The 16,583-nt window shown below is 50.7% G+C and overlaps 2 protein-coding genes across 6 annotated transcripts in view; one reads left to right on the top strand and one right to left on the bottom strand.

Moving 5' to 3' along the window:
• UIMC1 (ubiquitin interaction motif containing 1) overlaps positions 1-7,062 on the bottom strand; it is a 40,705-nt gene extending 33,643 nt beyond the window's left edge. For 4 of the 5 annotated variants that reach the window (XM_041397449.1, XM_041397453.1, XM_041397451.1 and 1 more), the window contains exons 1-2: positions 6,783-7,062; positions 2,397-2,554 (exon numbers count right to left, since the gene is read on the bottom strand). In XM_041397449.1, the coding sequence (XP_041253383.1) occupies positions 2,397-2,546 (150 nt within the window). In that variant the 5' untranslated portion in view covers positions 2,547-2,554; positions 6,783-7,062. Of the gene's footprint in view, positions 1-2,396; positions 2,555-5,384; positions 5,440-6,782 lie in introns of all 5 variants that reach the window. The other variant, XM_041397450.1, reaches the window with a different exon arrangement.
• Positions 7,063-7,189: 127 nt separating this feature from the next.
• On the top strand, positions 7,190-15,657 carry ZNF346 (zinc finger protein 346). Its single transcript, XM_041397455.1, has 7 exons — positions 7,190-7,324; positions 7,496-7,599; positions 7,685-7,780; positions 8,984-9,134; positions 10,618-10,857; positions 13,379-13,472; positions 14,736-15,657. The coding sequence occupies exons 1-7, from the start codon at positions 7,264-7,266 to the stop codon at positions 14,839-14,841; spliced, it is 852 nt and encodes a 283-aa protein (XP_041253389.1). The 5' UTR covers positions 7,190-7,263; the 3' UTR covers positions 14,842-15,657.
• The last annotated feature ends 926 nt before the right edge of the window (positions 15,658-16,583 follow it).

Genomic DNA, 16,583 nt, shown 5'->3' with positions numbered 1-16,583 from the left:
AGACACGGCTTCAGGGATCAAACCAACAGCCCAGTGCAAGCATGAGGCTCAGGAGACCAGGAATTTTCATGCTCAGAGAGAGCATTGTTGGGCACTACTTGAAATATTGTGTATTTGTGAATGAACATCCATCTTCTGGCACAGGCAACCAATTCCCTGTTGATTAAACAGCCAAGGGAGATGGGAACCACTCTACTCATTCGGCATGTCTGCATTTTTAGAGACACAGTCTGCACAAAGAAGGTCATCTCCTCTGGTTTCCACAGACCCAGAGAGACTGTTCTTATTTTGTCTGACCCTTTCCAAAAAAAGAGAAGTGTTCCCCGAATCCAGGATTATATATAGCAGAGATCAGAAAGCCTCACATCCAGAAAACTTTTTTCTGATGCAGCTCTGCAGATGCCACAGCATAGACATGAGCAAAGAAAGGGAACTTGGCAAAATAACATGGATGAGCTTGATAATCCAGCATGACTGAAAAATTCCTGGGAGAGGCAGTCTGCCAAAGATCATCAAAAGTGAGAAGCTGGAGGCTTTCCAGGTGCAGCTGCTACAAGATCTGCTGGTCTGGAAGCAGAACTAGGGACTTGTTCTATAGATACCTGCCAAGAGACTGCCAAGGAAGAAAGCCATCGAATCAATGATGCCCAAATTGTCCTTGTAGCTTTTGATTCATAAGGAACCATGTCCTAACAGATGCAAGATTAATTGAGAATATATTGTTCCCTAAAATTGCTATTGATCTGAGCTTCCCACACCTCTTTTTGAACACACAACAAGGTCTTACCAGTGCAAGAACAACAGTTACAACGTCCAAAATTGAAATTCAACTTGATGTACACAGAAGAGCTCAGACAGTTACAGAAGGCAGACAGTTATTTTTTTGAGATCCCAAGTAAATCAGTTTTGCGTTTGATTTCGCAGAAAACAACACGACAAGAGACTGTGGCACTGGATCTGGAAGCTGATGACTCACAGAAAGAGACTGAACTGAATAAATCCACTCATTCAACTGACTGAACTGTTGTCACTTAAACAAAACCTAATTGGTTCTTTAACGGCCTCTCTGAGCATATCCTTTTCTGTAATATGACCGATTATGCCATCAGAATTTATTGTTTATAGACAAACTTACAGAACAGTGAGGGAGCCTAACCTTTTTATAGATGTGTTTTAAGAGACGTTTGTTTCCTCTTTTTCAGATACATGCACATTGAGATGAATAATTGCAGACAATAACAGGTCCTGATCTTTTATGTACTGCAGCAGCTCTTATAGCTGCTGATTTCTTTTTTCCTTATAGGTTTCACAATAAAGGCCAGTGATGCAGCAGACATCTGAAGTTAACTTAGCATATTGCAGAGCTAAGGGTTTAACCCCACTGAACTATTACTGCCATATGTTCCATTTCTTTCAGGGAATTTCCCAATGGGAAAGAACTCAGACAATGTGAAGAAAAAACATCCAATATCGTTTGCCCTACAGCTTCTTACCGTTTATTTCTAGTGATTTTCCCCTCCTCACATGATAATCGCCTTATTGGAGAGCAGCACACTGCAGATGTGGGAGCAAAAGGGACCTGATTTAAGATCTACAGCTTGAGAGTGAACTGAAATGCTTTTGAAAATGGTGGAATTACAAAAAGCAGCTTAGGATCCCCAATCACCAGCAAGATGGAGCAAAGCCGTACAAGTCACACATAAAAAAACTGATTGTAATAATTTCCTGCCGTGTGCCTCGCTCAGCCAGGCACAGGTTCTGAGGGCTCTGGGTTTCCCCCAGGCAGGAGTTCCCATGCTCATGCCGTGTAACCAACACAGACATTTCAATCTTGAGGGAAATGCTGACGTGCATAAGCCGACACTGGGGATCAGGGATCTGAGCCTCGATGCCTTAGCCAGGCACTCCCACACCACATTCACCTTTACACCCTTTGGAGCTGGGTTACAAACTCAGGTTTCTGAACTCACAATCAGTTTACCAGACACTGCCTGTCTCTGAGCTACTCACAAGCCTGAGTTCTGAATCATTTTCTTATCTATTTGCACACAATACAGAATCATGTTGCTAAGGTTTAGCTGGAAATCAATCAAACAAAAATTATGAAAAAAAAGATTTGTAAAGGGATTGAGGAAAGGTTACTTTTAAATTACATTTCAGATTCAGTTCTGAGAGGATTTGGTTATCAAATCCCAGACTCATAACTCACCCTCATGAAGCACACCATTCATTTCCTAGTCAAATAGGATTTGATTCATCTCATATGTAAGAAAAGGAATGGCACAAGACCCTCTGTGCAAAGCCTGACCCCAGCATGACAGTGAGGGCTGCTCTGCCACTGTCCTGCAGCAGCAGGACCCAGCCCAGGCTCTGGGTACCCCAAACCCATCACTGACCTCTCCATCGCTGTCAGATATAACAATAAATGCATCCACAAAACTGCGTTTCTTCTTGGCATTGGCTGGATTCCTCTTCTCTTCCTCCTCTTCCTCCCCATCCTGACCTCGAGATTCCAGGCCCTCTGCAGGCTTCTTCCTCCTCGGCATCCTTCACCCTGAAACAGAGGGAAAGATTAAAAGCCATTTGTTTCCTTCTGATTTAGATTTCCCATCACAGTTTGGGTTTTTTGGTTTTTTTTTTTGTTTTTTTTTTTTTTTTGCTATTTTTAGGCAAAAGACCCCAGGCACTGAAACCTTATTACAAAGTGTGGTGGATTTAGTGTTACTGGAAGCCACATGCACCAGTCACCACTCATCTAGTTAAGAACACTTTATTACAGCTGATTGCTGAAAAGGGGTTTCAGGGGAACAGCAACACAGACCAAAGCCACTCTCAGTGCCTCGTTCCAAAGCAATGAGGCTTTCCTCTAAAAGCCCAACAGCAAACTCCTCCACAGCATCACTTCACAGCGGGCCTCCCACCCTCCAACACAACCTCCCCTCCTCAGCCCCCCACCTTGACCAAAACAAACCAGGCTGTGGTAGTGGATCAAGCTGACATTTGCACACCAGACCAAGAAGGCACCACAGCACAGCCCTTTGTCAGCTTCTGTATTCAACAAAACCATGGGGAAAGGCATTGTGCATTCAAGGATGCTGTCCTGCCGTCTGCACAGCTCAGTGCATGGCTGCTCCAGCACTACAGACAGGGCAAACACAGGCAATGGTAGCAGGCATGCTGGAAAGAAGACAACAGGTTTATCTGGCAGTATGGATTTCTCAATGAGCAGCAGCCTCCGGAAGAACTCCATCCAGACATGCCCAAACCATCCGCATTAACGAAGGCGCTTAAAGAGCAGCGAGCAACCTGCTGAGTGTTATTAGTGCAAACCTGAGTGCATGGAACAATTGAGAGCAGGTGCCCACACAATGCAAACTGGTACTTCAGCATCCCTTCCCTTGGCAGCCCACAGACTGATGGAGGGATGCACAGCAAGCATCAGCTGTCTGGATCCAAAAGAGCTCAGAGGAGAGGACTGGGAAGAGATCTCAGTAAAAGAGAGCAGCAGGATGGCACAGAGTTAAATCACCCTTTCCTGCCTATGCTTGCTGTTTGCCTGGTAGCTCAACAATAACATTCAGTGCTTCTTGAACTGTGATGTAAAAGAGCCTTACAAAGCAGGCTGAGCATGACCAGCTCTGCTGAAGTTCAATTAAACGTGTGCAGACAGAGGTTGAACAACAAGCCCCTCGTTCCACATCAGGGAACAGCCGAGCTGGAAATGCAAGTTAAGTTGGCCGGTTCCCAGACCAGTGTCCTTCCACAGAATCACTCTGCCTTCCTTCAAGATCACTGAAATAGCTCAGATGTGTGCAGAGATCTAAAATAAGAGTAAGAGAAGATGCAACAGAAACCCTACATCACCCAGGATAGAGCCAAACCCTTCTCTGTAACACCACAAAATTGTAAACAGCCACTGCGTAGAGAAACACTAAGGGAGGCCAAAATCCCCATCAGCGCCGAGAACAGCAGTGCATTGCTCCATCTACAGTCCGAGCAGCAAGGTGAGGAACGACCACGCTCCCTCCCCACAACCTGCAGCTTTTCTTCTGCAAATACATGCACACACACGCCCAGAGACAAAAAGCGATTATCCCGGTGAGTCATGATTTGCACCAAAGGTTTGCTGAGCCCTCTGAAAGCAGAATGTTGCACAAATGGGCAGTCACGGCGCCAAAGTGACTGCAAGGACCTCTGCAGTCCTCCAGTGTTTGTCTGTTGAGGAATCATAGAATGGCTTGGGTTGAAAGAGACCTTAAAGATCATCTCATTCCAAGCCCCTGCCATGGGCAGGGACACCTTCCACTATCCCAGGTTGCTCCAAGCCCTGTCTGACCTGGCCTTGGATCCTTCCAGAGATAGGGAAGCCACATCTTCTCTGGGCAACCTGTGTTTCACCACTCTCAAGGGGAATAATTTCTTCCAAATATCTAATTTAATCCTGCTCTCTGTCAGTCTGGAGCCATTAAAGGAAGGGAAAATAAAAACAAGCACTGCTTTTGGTGAAGCACTGGCTCTTGAAAAACAAAGCTGTTCAGCTCCAGCTAAGCTGAACTCCAGTGCTCTCAGAATATCCTCACTGTATGTTCTCAATTTTTTTATCTTTTGCTCCAATTGGTCTCTTTGCCCTCCCTGCTCACGGAGATGAGCCAAGCCTCACACCCAGCCGCTGTGAGCTGCCCCCACAAAGCACATCCATGGTGGTGGAGAATGTTCCCTTATCTTTGGAAAACCACTCACTCATAAGCCATGAGGAGCACAGAAGGGCCCACGCAGGATCACTGAGGCTTGGGAGAGGCAGCCTATAAACCTTCTTACCCCCACAACAAAAGCAACAGCAACAAACAACTGCTGTGCTGCCTCTCTTTCTTTTTTTTTAAATCCATACTGGTATCACCATCACTCCTCTGACTCTGCGATACATCTTCTCAGTGCTCTGTGCTAAATAAGAGATCACTGAGAAATATCAGCTGAAGTTATGATGAGTCACCTACCTTCAACATTTAAAGGAGAGAAAAGAGGAGATGTAAGAGATGTAACCACACAACTCCCACAACGCTTCTGAAAATGAAGGGACTTGTGGCAAAGAGAGTCTCTGAAAATGTAACTAAGGGAACAAGACAAGTAAGAGATCACTCGTAGCTGTGCTAGTCTGAAGCTGTGAGTAGGAGAGCAGTAATGGCTTTTATTAGACAAGCTGATGTAGCTGAGGGAAGACAACACGCATCAGAGCACAGACCTCCTCTTCAGGAAGCGAAGTTGAGCATATTTTGCTTTTAGCACTCTTGGAAAGGATAGTTGTGAGTGCCTGAGGGGAAGATACCTGCTTTCAGTCCCAGCAAAAAAAAATAAAAAAGGCCAGAGACTGAATTATCTAAAATTACCTTTGCAGTCCAGTTTGCAGACTCATTTTGCAGTCATCCAGATCTTTTTCCAACTCTGAATTTAAGAGAATTTCTTTGTAAATGCTCTGACAGGAAAGGTGACCTCCTGACAAGGAACTCACACATGCCACGCTTCTCCAGTCACATTTTTAGGGATATCCTTGAAGATCCCCAACTTGTGATTATTTGTCATTTTCCCTCTCATCTATCATTTTGATGAATCAGAAAGCAATTACCGACAGAATAATTCTAAATCTTGACACTGCAGCTACAGACCTGCCAAGCTGTGACAGCTTGAAAAATGCTCGAAAAAACCAAGCCAAAAAAAATGAATGACTCTCATCCCCGGATGAGTTCCTGAGTGGTTGGAGACACAGGCTGTCGCTTTGTAAACAACTCCCCCCACCTGGGGAAGCAGAGGCACGACGCTCCCCGCACTCAGGCGGGTCAGCACCACACACTTCCATGGAAATATCATCCCCAGACCCTCGGCTCGACCCCGCACGCAGGGCACAGCTGATGCTCCGTGAGCAGGACACGAGGGCTGGCAGCGCCCCGGGGAGAGAGGAATTGTTTACAGGATTGATCCGTTTCTAGAGCTGGCTGTGCACAGAGGGGACACTGCAGAGGCCACGCATGGCCGGGCGCATCCGCGCAGGCTGCGGAGCTCTCGGGAGATGCTCCCTGCTCCAGCGCCCTCGAGTCCAGCCCGCAGCATCTCCCTCCTCCAAGGGCAGGGGAGGGAAACGTTCTCACCCCTGCACATGGAAGGAAAACGACTCAGAACCCACCCACGGTCCTTTCCCTTTCCTAACCCGCTGCCTTCGGGCACTGCGTGGAAATTTACAGGGGGTCGGGGATACTCGACAAGCTGGGGAGAAGCACGGGGGATCCCAGGGATGAGCTCTGGGGAAGGGGATCAGCCACAGGCGGGCAAACCTAAGGGAAGGGAGCGTGCAGGGGCTGCCCCAGGAAAAGGGGAGGGAGCCGGGCCTGGCAAGAGGAACAGGAGAGGCAGGAGCACCTCGATCTCAGGGGATGCGGCCAAGGCAGAGCTCCGGTTTTCGGGTCCTCTCCCCAGGGGACGGTCCAGGAGGAGTTCCAGGGTATCCCCAGGCACAGCACCTGGGTCCCCTCCCGGCAAGAGACACAGGAAGTGCCCCTAGAGGGAGACGGGAGGTGTCCCTTCCCCAGGGGACAGTGCCGGGGGCCAGTCCCGGGCCGCCGCGGGCGGGGACCGGAGTTCATACCTGGGGGAGGTCAGCCCGGGGGCTGGGGCCGGAGAATGGCCCCGGCCGAGGGAAGGGGTTTCCCTCGCAGCCCCGGGAGCCCCGCGGCTCGCCCGGGGCCCAGCCGCCGCGGGGTAGCGGCATGCCCCGCAGGGCACAAGGTACTCACCGGGCCCGGGCCGCCCCGTTGCCCGCGGCCTCCCCGCCTGGTCTCCCGCACCGGCCCCGGTCGGCGGGTCCCGCACCCGCACTCAAGTTGGCGGCGGAGGCCTCATTGCCCGCACCCAAGATGGCGGCGGCGGCTTCGCTGCGTTTCACGTGGTCATCGGGGTGCTGAAGCGGGCAACGCCATGTCCGTGGCTGGCGGACAGCGGGCCCGGATGCATCGTTCTAAGGTGCTGGTGCTCTCGCCTTTTTCTCAACCAGACGCCGCTTCCTCAGGAGAAGAATGCGCTGCGTCGTTTAAACACCCACAAAAACGAGCCGCCACGGGGCTGCCGCAATACACCTGTGCCCACAACCAACATGTCCGCCGCCGCCTCCCTTCCAGGGTGCGGTGCTCTCGCGGGAGACCACCCCGCCGTTGCTAGGCGCGGAGGGGGCGCGCGGGCGGCTTCTCGCGAGAACAGCGTGAGGCGGTGACGGCGGCCATGGCGGACGGGGCCGGTAGCAACGGGGACGCTGCGGCGCCGCTGGTGGGCAAAGAGGCGGGTGAGGCGGCGGCACCGGGAGCGGGCGGGGGGTCGGGCCCCACGAGGTGCCCTCTAGCCCGGTTGGATCCTGCGAAGTGCGGGCATCCCGAACAGCGACGGCCCGCACCTCGCGGTGTCCCACCGGGCCGCTGACGCCCCCGTTTTGTGTCCCACCCCTCTCACCCCACAGTGGAGCGGCTGATCCGGGAGAACGGACATATTTTCACCGAGGCGCAGTGCAAGGTGTGCAGCGCCCTGCTCATCTCCGAGTCACAGCGGCTGGCTCACTACCAGGTAGGGAAGGGGGAGCCCCCGCCTCGCCCCAGCCCAGCTCCGGGCTCGGCCAGGCACCGAGCGGGCGTTTCTGTGCTTTCCCCAGAGCAAGAAACACGCCAACAAGGTGAGACGGTACCTGTCCATCCACGGCGGGGAGGAGGCTGCCCACGGGAAGAAGATGAAGCTGGAGGTGAAGCAGGTGAGAGACCTGATGAATGTCTATAAGTAATGTCCACAGTGTCTTAAGATCTAGCGGGTAAGTCCTGTGAAGTGCGGCTGATGGGGGTATTCCAGAAATGTGAAGCCCCTCTTACTGGAGATATTTCAGAACCGTTTGGATACAATGCTGTGCAAAGTGCTCTGAGATGTCCCTACTTGAGCAGGGAGGTTGGACCAGGTGAGCCACTGTGGTCCCTTCCAGCCTGATCCATCCTTGTGTTCTGTGAGTGCAGGATCCACCAGAACTAAATACAGCTCTGTGGGACCTGCAGGGCTAAAGGCAGCTGCACAGGCTTGTAAGTGAACAAGGGAAATGGAGAAGCTCAGTGCAGGTGTTTCACCAGGCCGTGTCCCAGTTCCTGCTGCCCTCCCTGCTCAGACAGCCTCTTTGAGCCTGTCCTCCCATTTAAACAAATGTGTGCTCTTTTTAATAGTCTTGCTTGAAATACAGAGAAAGAACAGGAGCAACAGTTTGTCAGGAGAATCGTTGCATATCATGCAGAGCACGTTGGGTTCACCATCCACAGGAATTCTCTTCCCAGAGCATTCTTTATTTTACTTATTTAGGTTCCCTCAGCTGGTAGCTGGAGTCTGTTGGCCAGTAAAGGCCTCACGTTCCATTCAGCCATCTGTCTGCTCCGTGGCTCCCTTGGGGAACAGATTCTACTTTTATGATTGCTTGAGCTGTAATCCCCAGCTCTGGCATTTGCAGGGAGCTGGGGGATAACAGCAGATGCCTTTGCACGTAGTGTCAGGCTGAGAACTGCCTGCTGCTCCCTCCTCAGCTGGTGTTGTGTTGCAGATGACCCAGCTGATAGTGATGCTTGTGCTGCTCAGTTCACACCTTGCAGGGGACAAGGCTGCGTGGTCCAATTTTGGCAGCCACAGGCTTAACTTTGTCCTTAACCCAGACAGGCCAGAGCTGCCTCTCTGCCTGGAGTGTTTGCCAACAAGTTAAAAACAGTAATCTGGTGCAAGAACGCTCTCCAGGGAGGGAGAGGGTGATGCTGCATCGTGGAAGTTCTACCTAGTCACACTTCATTGACTTAACACCCAAATGTCTTTGACAATCTTTTTTTAGACCCCCAAACCATAGTGTTTCTCCTCAAAACCAGGAGGCTGGATGGGGTGACCTGCAGAGGTCCTTCCCAGCCTCAGCAGCTCAGTGGTTCTCTGTGCACAGGACAGCAAGCAGGAAGGCAGCAATGGGGAGGACAGGAACAAGTGTTGTCCCATCTGCAACATGACCTTCTCCTCTCCGGCCGTGGCAACATCTCACTACTTGGGCAAGACTCATGCCAAGAACATGAAGCAGCAGGCCTCCAAAGCAGAAGGTATGAGTGTCTGCAACACCTTCACATTGTCCCAAAGGGCTCTTGAGGTGTTTGTTGAACCCCAAGTGTGAGCTCTTGTAAGAGCGTATGCTCTTTGCCATGAAATAGAGTAAGCCAGCAGTGCACCTCCAGAGGCCTGGCTGTTCCAGCCTGCTCAGTGGGCTGGCATTGGCAAGAGGTTGTGTGGGGATTTTTTTTGCTTTGTTTTGGGGAAATGCAGCTGGCAGCAGCCATTGTACCCATCCCTGTATGCAGGGACTAGGCGTGTGATGTTAAGATGTAGAAATGCCTGCTGCAGGGTATGATGCTCATTAAACGTTAGAGACTGAAGTGACTGGTGAAACTCTGATATGGCAAATTCCTCAGGGCTGCTCAGCTACAACAGTGTGGCCTCTGAGGTTCACAGACTCAGGAGCTGCAGATTGCTGGGGACACGGGAGAATAGAGCTGGGGACACATCAGTATGTGCTTGTTCTGACCTTGTCTGCCCCCACACAAGTACCTGTGTGTCCCATCCCTTTGCTAGCAGCCAGAAAGGCCTGGTGGGTGGGGAGTGACACCCTCTGTCCAGGGCAGGTAGGGGTAGCCATGGGCCAGAGGGGCTGCAGCTGGTCAGGACAGAAGGAAAACACATCCATGGAGCGCACCTGAGGATGGCAGCTTGTGCTAATTCCAAGCTGGGGACTTGTGAGTCACCCAGACACCTGACTCCTGGGATCTTCCAGGCAGATGTCTGTCACAGTATGTCTTCATGACTTTGCTAAAATGTGTGCACAGCAAAGCCACCTCCAGGATCTTCTTGTTCTTTGGAGCTCTTGCTTTTGGGTATGATAGGAGCCTGCAGGAAGAGGTAGATGTTCACTGAGCAGTCTGGTGTGTGCCTTTGGTGAGAGCAGCTCTCTGATCCCTAGCAGGTTACTCACTCTGCTGTTTGGCACCTTGGAGTGAGAGGGTGCAGGTTTCTCCACCACACAGAAGAGCTGCTTCCCTGTGTGGATTCACTGTGTCAGACCTAGTCCCATTTATGCTGTGTCTCAGGCAAGACTCCTTATGAATTCAGGCTCAAGTCCTGTGGCTGCACGGTGCTTCCAGAATCCTTTCCAGAATCCCTTTGCTGTGCAAGGGCTTGTGCCCATGTTCTGTCTGGGAGATGATAACAGCAGGTGGAAGCTCGTTCATACCCAGTGTTTCTTGAATACAGTCATGCTTATGTTAAGGAGAAATATGCAAATCTGTTGGATTTTTTAAACCCTGAAAGTTTTCCTGGCATACTCTTGAGTTATGTTACCACATGTCTTTAAATTCTGCAGCATTAAGGGAAGAGGTAGCAAAATCATTAATTTATTGAGATATTTTACAATGGGTAGGTTTGGGGTTTAGATGTAGTGTGTTACTGGTTTTAGTGTGGGTTTGGAGGAAATGAAGTAACTAGTTTTTACCTGTGAGTTCTGTGACTGACCAGGAGTTTGGATTCACCCTACAGAAACGGTGCCCCCACAGAAACACCCTGCTGCCCTCCCCACCTCTGCTGCATCTTCCAATGAAGACAACAAGGACATTACTGACCCGGACAAGTTCTGTAGCCTCTGCCATGCCACTTTCAACAACCCCCTTATGGCAAAACAGCACTATGTAGGCAAGAAGCACAGAAAGCAGGAGACCAAACACAAGCTGATGGCGCACTACGGGCGAACCCCTGATGCACCAGCATCATCCTTCATGGGTGAGTTCTCAACAGGGAGGCTGATAACCAGCTGAAGAGCAGGGTGGGAGAGAAGCAGAATGTGCCTGACAGACCTTTGGACAAGAGTCTGTGTGGGGGGAGCAGGGGAGTATTGCTTGTGATGAGGAACTTGATTATACACCCTAAGATTGATTTGGTTGATGTTGTAACCCCCAGCAGCAGATGTTTTAGCCTGTAGCTGCCTGTGACAGGCTTTGGGTTGTGTTATGCAGTGGTGTTTAATCGGGGACGTGTCCTTTTTATTCACTGTGCGGATAATCCAGGGATTTTGGCCAGTACTGTTTCTAGTTAGGTGATTGCATCCAAAATGGAAAGATAAAAGTGGCATTTGATGCTTAAAAGTCGGCTTTGAGGGGACTAGCCAGAGATGGAAGGAATAGGTTTAACTGCACCTGCTGCTTCAAAGCACATGAAAGCCAGAAAGATTTCTCCCTGAATGCCTTTCTGCCTCTGTGTGGGCACTTCCATCTGATGAACTAATGCAGCTCTCTCTGGAGCAAGCAGGAATGTGGAAAAAAAACCCAGAGCTATTAAGGAGGAACTTTAGGCAGACAGTTAAAACTCTTTTGGTTTATGATCTGCTGCTTATGAGCACTTGTACGTGATGAAAGCCCTCTGAGTCCAGTGAAAGCATTAGGCGCTCACAGAAAACTCCTTTGTTCCTCCCAGCAGCCTTCTGTTGGGCCAGGAAGTCTTAGTACCTGCTGGATACTTGAGGTAAATAATAAGCAGACAGATCATCTTAAAATCTTCATCAAGGGCTTCTTTCTCTGTCGTAAAAACCCACACAAGCAGAAGATTAATTATTCTAATTCTTTGCAGGCCACCTTTAGATACCGGTAGCACTTATGACAAATGAGGCTCAATTAGCCAAGTAATGTTCTCTCCCACATTGCGTGGCCGTGTGGGAGATGGAAAAGGTGCTCAGTATCTCACGTTACCCATCTGCTCTGCACCTAATTAGTGGGGTCTGATGAATGGTTCCACTTGAGTGTGACTCAGGCGCTGACAGGGGCAGGAGCCCCAGCCCAGGCGAGCTGGGTAGGTGGGCAGTGCCATTGCCTGGGTAGGTGGGCAGTGCCCTTGCCTGTGTGATTGATGTGTCCCAAGAAGTGCCAGCAGAACAGGAATGTGTACAGTCTCATCTCCAGGGCACTTCAGCTCTTCAGGAAAGATTTCAGAGCCTGGACTATAATCAGGGGCTTCTCAGATGAGATGGGCTGCAGTCAGGGATGTTTTGTCCTGCTCTTTTTGCCTGTGTCTGTGTGCCAACAGCCGCAGTTGTTCCTAAACTCTCTGCTGGGACCTGACTTGCAGCAGATAAAGATGTGTTCTTTGCAAATGCAACACTGAGGTGGTTGCCCACTTAAAGTTCTTTGGAAACAAGTGGTTTGGGGTTGAGGAGTGTAGTTTAGACAACTTTGTGCATGTGCCTGTTGGATGGGTTTGCAAGAGAGAAACCTTGACATTGATGGTGCAGGGAAGCAGACCTGAAGGCTGTATCAGCTCCTCTGGCCTTTACTGCCCAGATCCAGCTCCATTTTGAGAGCCGAGTGTCCCACTGGATTCTGAAATATCTGAGGTGCAGCAGCCACGTGGCAAAGTGTCTGCTACATCCAGAACTGAGTTTCCCTGGCTTGATTTACTGCTCTGCACACCGGGGGTCCATCCCCTCTTTCACCTTAAGGAAGTGTTTTCCTTGTGAGAGTCCCAAGCAGAGCCCATCCCCAGTGACCCAAAATTCAGGAACACTTAATGTCTTGAGGACAACTGCCAGAATTTTTCCCTGTTAGAGACTCCTGTGCTGCTGTTGCCTGTTTGGTATCTGTGACCTGCTGAACTTTCAGTCCAGCTGGAGTTGTCATGTTACACAAAACCAATGATCCTGTCGAGTACCACTATTGTTGGAAACTTTTTTTTTCCTGGCAGTTAACTGATCCACTGACTGTAACCAAACTGCTTGAGGACAGAGCTTAACATCCTCAGTTGGCATCTCAGCAAGGCTTAGCAAAATGCTGCATTGTGGAGCTGGACAGTCAGTGTAATCTCCTCTGGCTGCCTTTTTTATTGAAATGTTATAAGCTTACAAATTCAGCATCTCTTATTTTCTGTTTTGAGTTGTCCAGATGAGCAGAAGTGGGAATATGGGAGAGAAATGGAGTTGCTAAGGCAGTATAGCCTTTGGGGTTTGGTCCAAATCTGAAAGTTTAATATGCCTGATACTGCGAACTGTTTGTAGGCAACATGTGTGGTTTTTTAGTGATGAACAAACCATGTTCTGATCAGGAAAGCTTTTTTGGCTTGGTGATTCCCTTGCAATGACTGGCTGGTATGTGGTGGGGTAGTGGGATTCTGTGGTCCCCACCTGGCCAGATTGTTGACTGTTATTTGTCTTTGTTTAGGATTGTTTAATAAATCAGGTGATTGAGTATCTTGCTTGTTTCTAACTCAGGCACTGGGATTGGCTAGCTGTGTGTGCTAACATTGCTGTCTGTTTCAGCTGGGAAGGGCTACCCCTGCAGCACATGTAACATAGTGCTGAACTCCATAGAGCAGTACCAAGCTCACATCAGTGGCTTCAAACACAAGAATCAGTAAGTAATGTTCTTGTCTAAGTGTGTTTCCAGCCTCGCTGTTCAAATCGATGGCCTAAATATAACCTAAAATGCAGTTTTGAGCACGTGTTTCCAGCTGACTTCCAAACAGAACAGCAGGGTCTGTGCAGGCTCTCTGTGTGTCCTGACACTGCTCCAGGAGCTCCCTCTGCAGACAGCCCAGTCGTGCTGCCGAGGTGGAAGTGCCTCCAGTTGCTTTTGGTTTCTAATAGTTCAGCTCAGCACAGACCTTTGCAGTGAACCTGACGCCTATTAAACACAGTTTCTCTTAACAACTGAGATTTTAATTTAATTAAGGACTGGCTCAGTGGAGATCTGCTTGCAATTCTAATCTCCATTGGGATTGCTTGTTTTAAAATTTGGCATATAGTCAGCACGCTGCAGAAACCTGGACTGTATTCCTCACTCTTACAGCTGGCAAGTTAAATAATGGCATCCCCTGCATATATTATTAATTGAAAAAAATTATGCTGCCAGATGATTAATACCAAAAATACTTGTTCTGGAGACTGCCAATCTTTAATTTAAGAGCCTTCACTAAAAGAGGCACAGTAATGAACCTGGGTTGGTTAGAAAGCTTCTTAGAAGGGAGAGGTATTAGGAAATCCTACCTGAAGGGAGGGCAGGCTCCTAGCCAAATTCCCCAGAAGGAACAGGAAGAAAACTGGAATCTCTTATTGCCTGTCTATGGAATAACAGCCTCTTGGTCCCTCAGCTCTGGGGAGTACTTGATGGGAAGACATCTTTCATCCCAGGGAAGTTCAAGCTCTTGAACAGCACAGCTAGATCAGTGACTAGGAAGTATCCCATTCTAGAGAGGTAACACTGAGGGTGTTCCCAGCACACACACATTAATGCTCTCTTTAAGGACGCTGCTGTTGTCGGAGCTGTTGCAGCCACACAACTCCCTTTCAGAATGCTGCTCTGGATTCAGCTGTGCAGTCCTGTTCCAGCTTCTGCAGCCTGCAGAGAGGCAGGATGCTTGCTTTGTAATGGGAGCTCTTTAGCAGTCCTTGAGCTCTGCCTCAGCTAATTCTGCCATGCTAAAGGTGTCTGTTTACACACAGGCACAGAGAGCAAGGATTCACTTGGAAGATTTTCTGGCAAGTTGTTGCCTTGGCTGCAGTAGGCTGTTGCTCTGCTGACAGCCTTGCCTGCTGAGCAGTGATTGCAGCTGGCACATTTCAGAGCATTTGTGACATTGTCTCCTTTTTTTCTTTTCTTGCTCCCTTCAATGTGCAGGATGCCAGGAGCAGTGCCGGTTGTCGGACCGTTCCCGCCACAGCAGTATGTCCGGGAAGAGTCAACTGGCCCAGGAGGCTACAGTTACTTCAGCCAAGACCTCTAGAGCAAGTTGCAGCACTATTCTTGGAGTTGTTGGTGGCCCCAGAACGCACATCCTTTGCCAGCCCACAATGGTTTCATTATCCCTCTGGATAAGCAAAGCCCTACCCTCCTGTATACACCCGTTGAGCAGAACGGGGACTGAATCTGTCAGGAAAAGGATCCAGCTGGAAGAGACTTGCTAGACAGCAAATACTTCACTCCCTTAGAGTAGTTTTCATTGTGTAATTGCTTCCTGTGAAGGTGGGTGCGGTGTGAGAGGAAGTGTCTATCTGGTGTAAGGAGGGTTTGGCAGCAAGCTGGTAGTGCCACCTTCTCCCTGTCCCCTCTGGGGGGCTGCCCATCCTGCTGCTGGACTGCTCTCAGAGGGATGCCAGCACCCATGGGCACCCCCAGGCATGACAGGAGGGGACTGGAGCCTGGCTGTGGGACCAGAGCCACCCACATGGCCAGGAGACTGAGGATGGAGCATGGCCCTTATCCCTAGGTGTGCCCTGCTGTTGGTGTGTTGTTGGCCAAGCTCTGCTCCTCCCTGCCCTGGGCCAGGGCTCTGGCTGCCTCACCAGTCTGAACTCCATTGCCTTCAGGGCTGGCAGGCGCAGAACAGAGCATAGAGCCACCCAACAGCCACATCCTCCACAGAAGCACCACAGTCCCCTGCCCAGGCCACAGCCAGCTCTGTGGAGCCAGTTGCTCCTCCAGAAGAACACCCAGGGTCCCTGCCTCAGCCGGGAGAAGCTCAGTCCTGGCCACAGCCCCAGCCACTGCCATCCCTCGTGGCCCCGCAGGCTCCATTGAGTAAATCAAGTGCAGATGTGGAGTCAGGACCGGGTGCCTGCTTACAATTAGGGGCTGGGAAGATTGGGGTGGCCCCGTTCTTGCAGTTTCTTGCCATGGCTGCTGCTTTACTGGGCTGAACCCCCAATGTTGTGCAGGGGACAGGGCTGGTGAGCAAAGCTCCTGCTTTCTTGGCCTATAGAGCAGCACTGTGGTGCCCAGCCCAGCACATGGTGTGTGCCATGTCCCCACGGGGAGCAGGACACTTTTTGGCCCCATGCACGCTGTTCCCTGTGCCAGCTGCGGTTGCAGCACTCCCCCACACGGCCAGGGCAGGAAGAGGTGGCAGGGCTGCAGCAAGACATGGCATGGCACTGCCCACCCTCCTGCTGTATCACCCTCAACTTGTATTTTCCCTGCTGGGCCTTCACTGCCCAGATCTATGGATGCTCCTGTGCCATACTGGAGGCTAGACAAATCCTGGGCCCCTGGAGTCCCTGTCCTGCAGCCCCTGCATTGGGCCCCACATTCTTGGCTCCCCAGAGGGAGCAGCAGGTTTATGTTTGCCAAGTTCTGCCTGGTTAAACCTTAACCAAGCTGGGTTGCTCCATCAGTCCCTCCCAGCCGGAGATAAGGATGGGCAGGCAAGACCAGGGCCTGATGGGACATACTGCCCCGAACCTGGCTGCTTGCCTCCAGGGCAGGACACAGCCCCTGCAGGGCACCCTGCCCAGTCTGGGGGCAGCTGCCTGCCTGTCCAGCTTGCCCCCGGCCTTCCTCAACGGGTCCCCACTGATATGAGGGCAGCAGGTTGTGGCTGGGGCTGGAAGCTACCATGTTGAAGCCAGTGGGACTGGATGGAGCTGGAAGCCCTTGTGCTGGGGCTCACCCCTTGCTCCAGGGCTGACCCACTCCCTCAGTGCCAGAAGGTTCACATCACCCCGGCACATGGAATGAGCCTGCTCAGCC

This window comes from Onychostruthus taczanowskii, unplaced genomic scaffold (genome assembly GCF_017590055.1).
Source record: "Onychostruthus taczanowskii isolate IOZ18803 unplaced genomic scaffold, ASM1759005v1 scaffold14, whole genome shotgun sequence".
Classification (NCBI taxonomy): Eukaryota; Metazoa; Chordata; class Aves; order Passeriformes; family Passeridae; genus Onychostruthus; species Onychostruthus taczanowskii.
Note: the sequence above shows the minus strand (reverse complement) of the source record. Positions and strands in the feature narration are given on the sequence as shown.

What these genes read in the sequence shown, in the direction of transcription:
- ZNF346 (XM_041397455.1), top strand. Translation starts at nt 7,264, where the DNA reads ATGGCGGACGGGGCCGGTAGCAACGGGGACGCTGCGGCGCCGCTGGTG. An exon ending in GCTGGTGGGCAAAGAGGCGG is followed by an intron (nt 7,325 to 7,495) that starts GTGAGGCGGCGG and finishes CTCACCCCACAG; the next exon opens with TGGAGCGGCTGATCCGGGAG. An exon ending in TGAAGCTGGAGGTGAAGCAG is followed by an intron (nt 7,781 to 8,983) that starts GTGAGAGACCTG and finishes CTCTGTGCACAG; the next exon opens with GACAGCAAGCAGGAAGGCAG.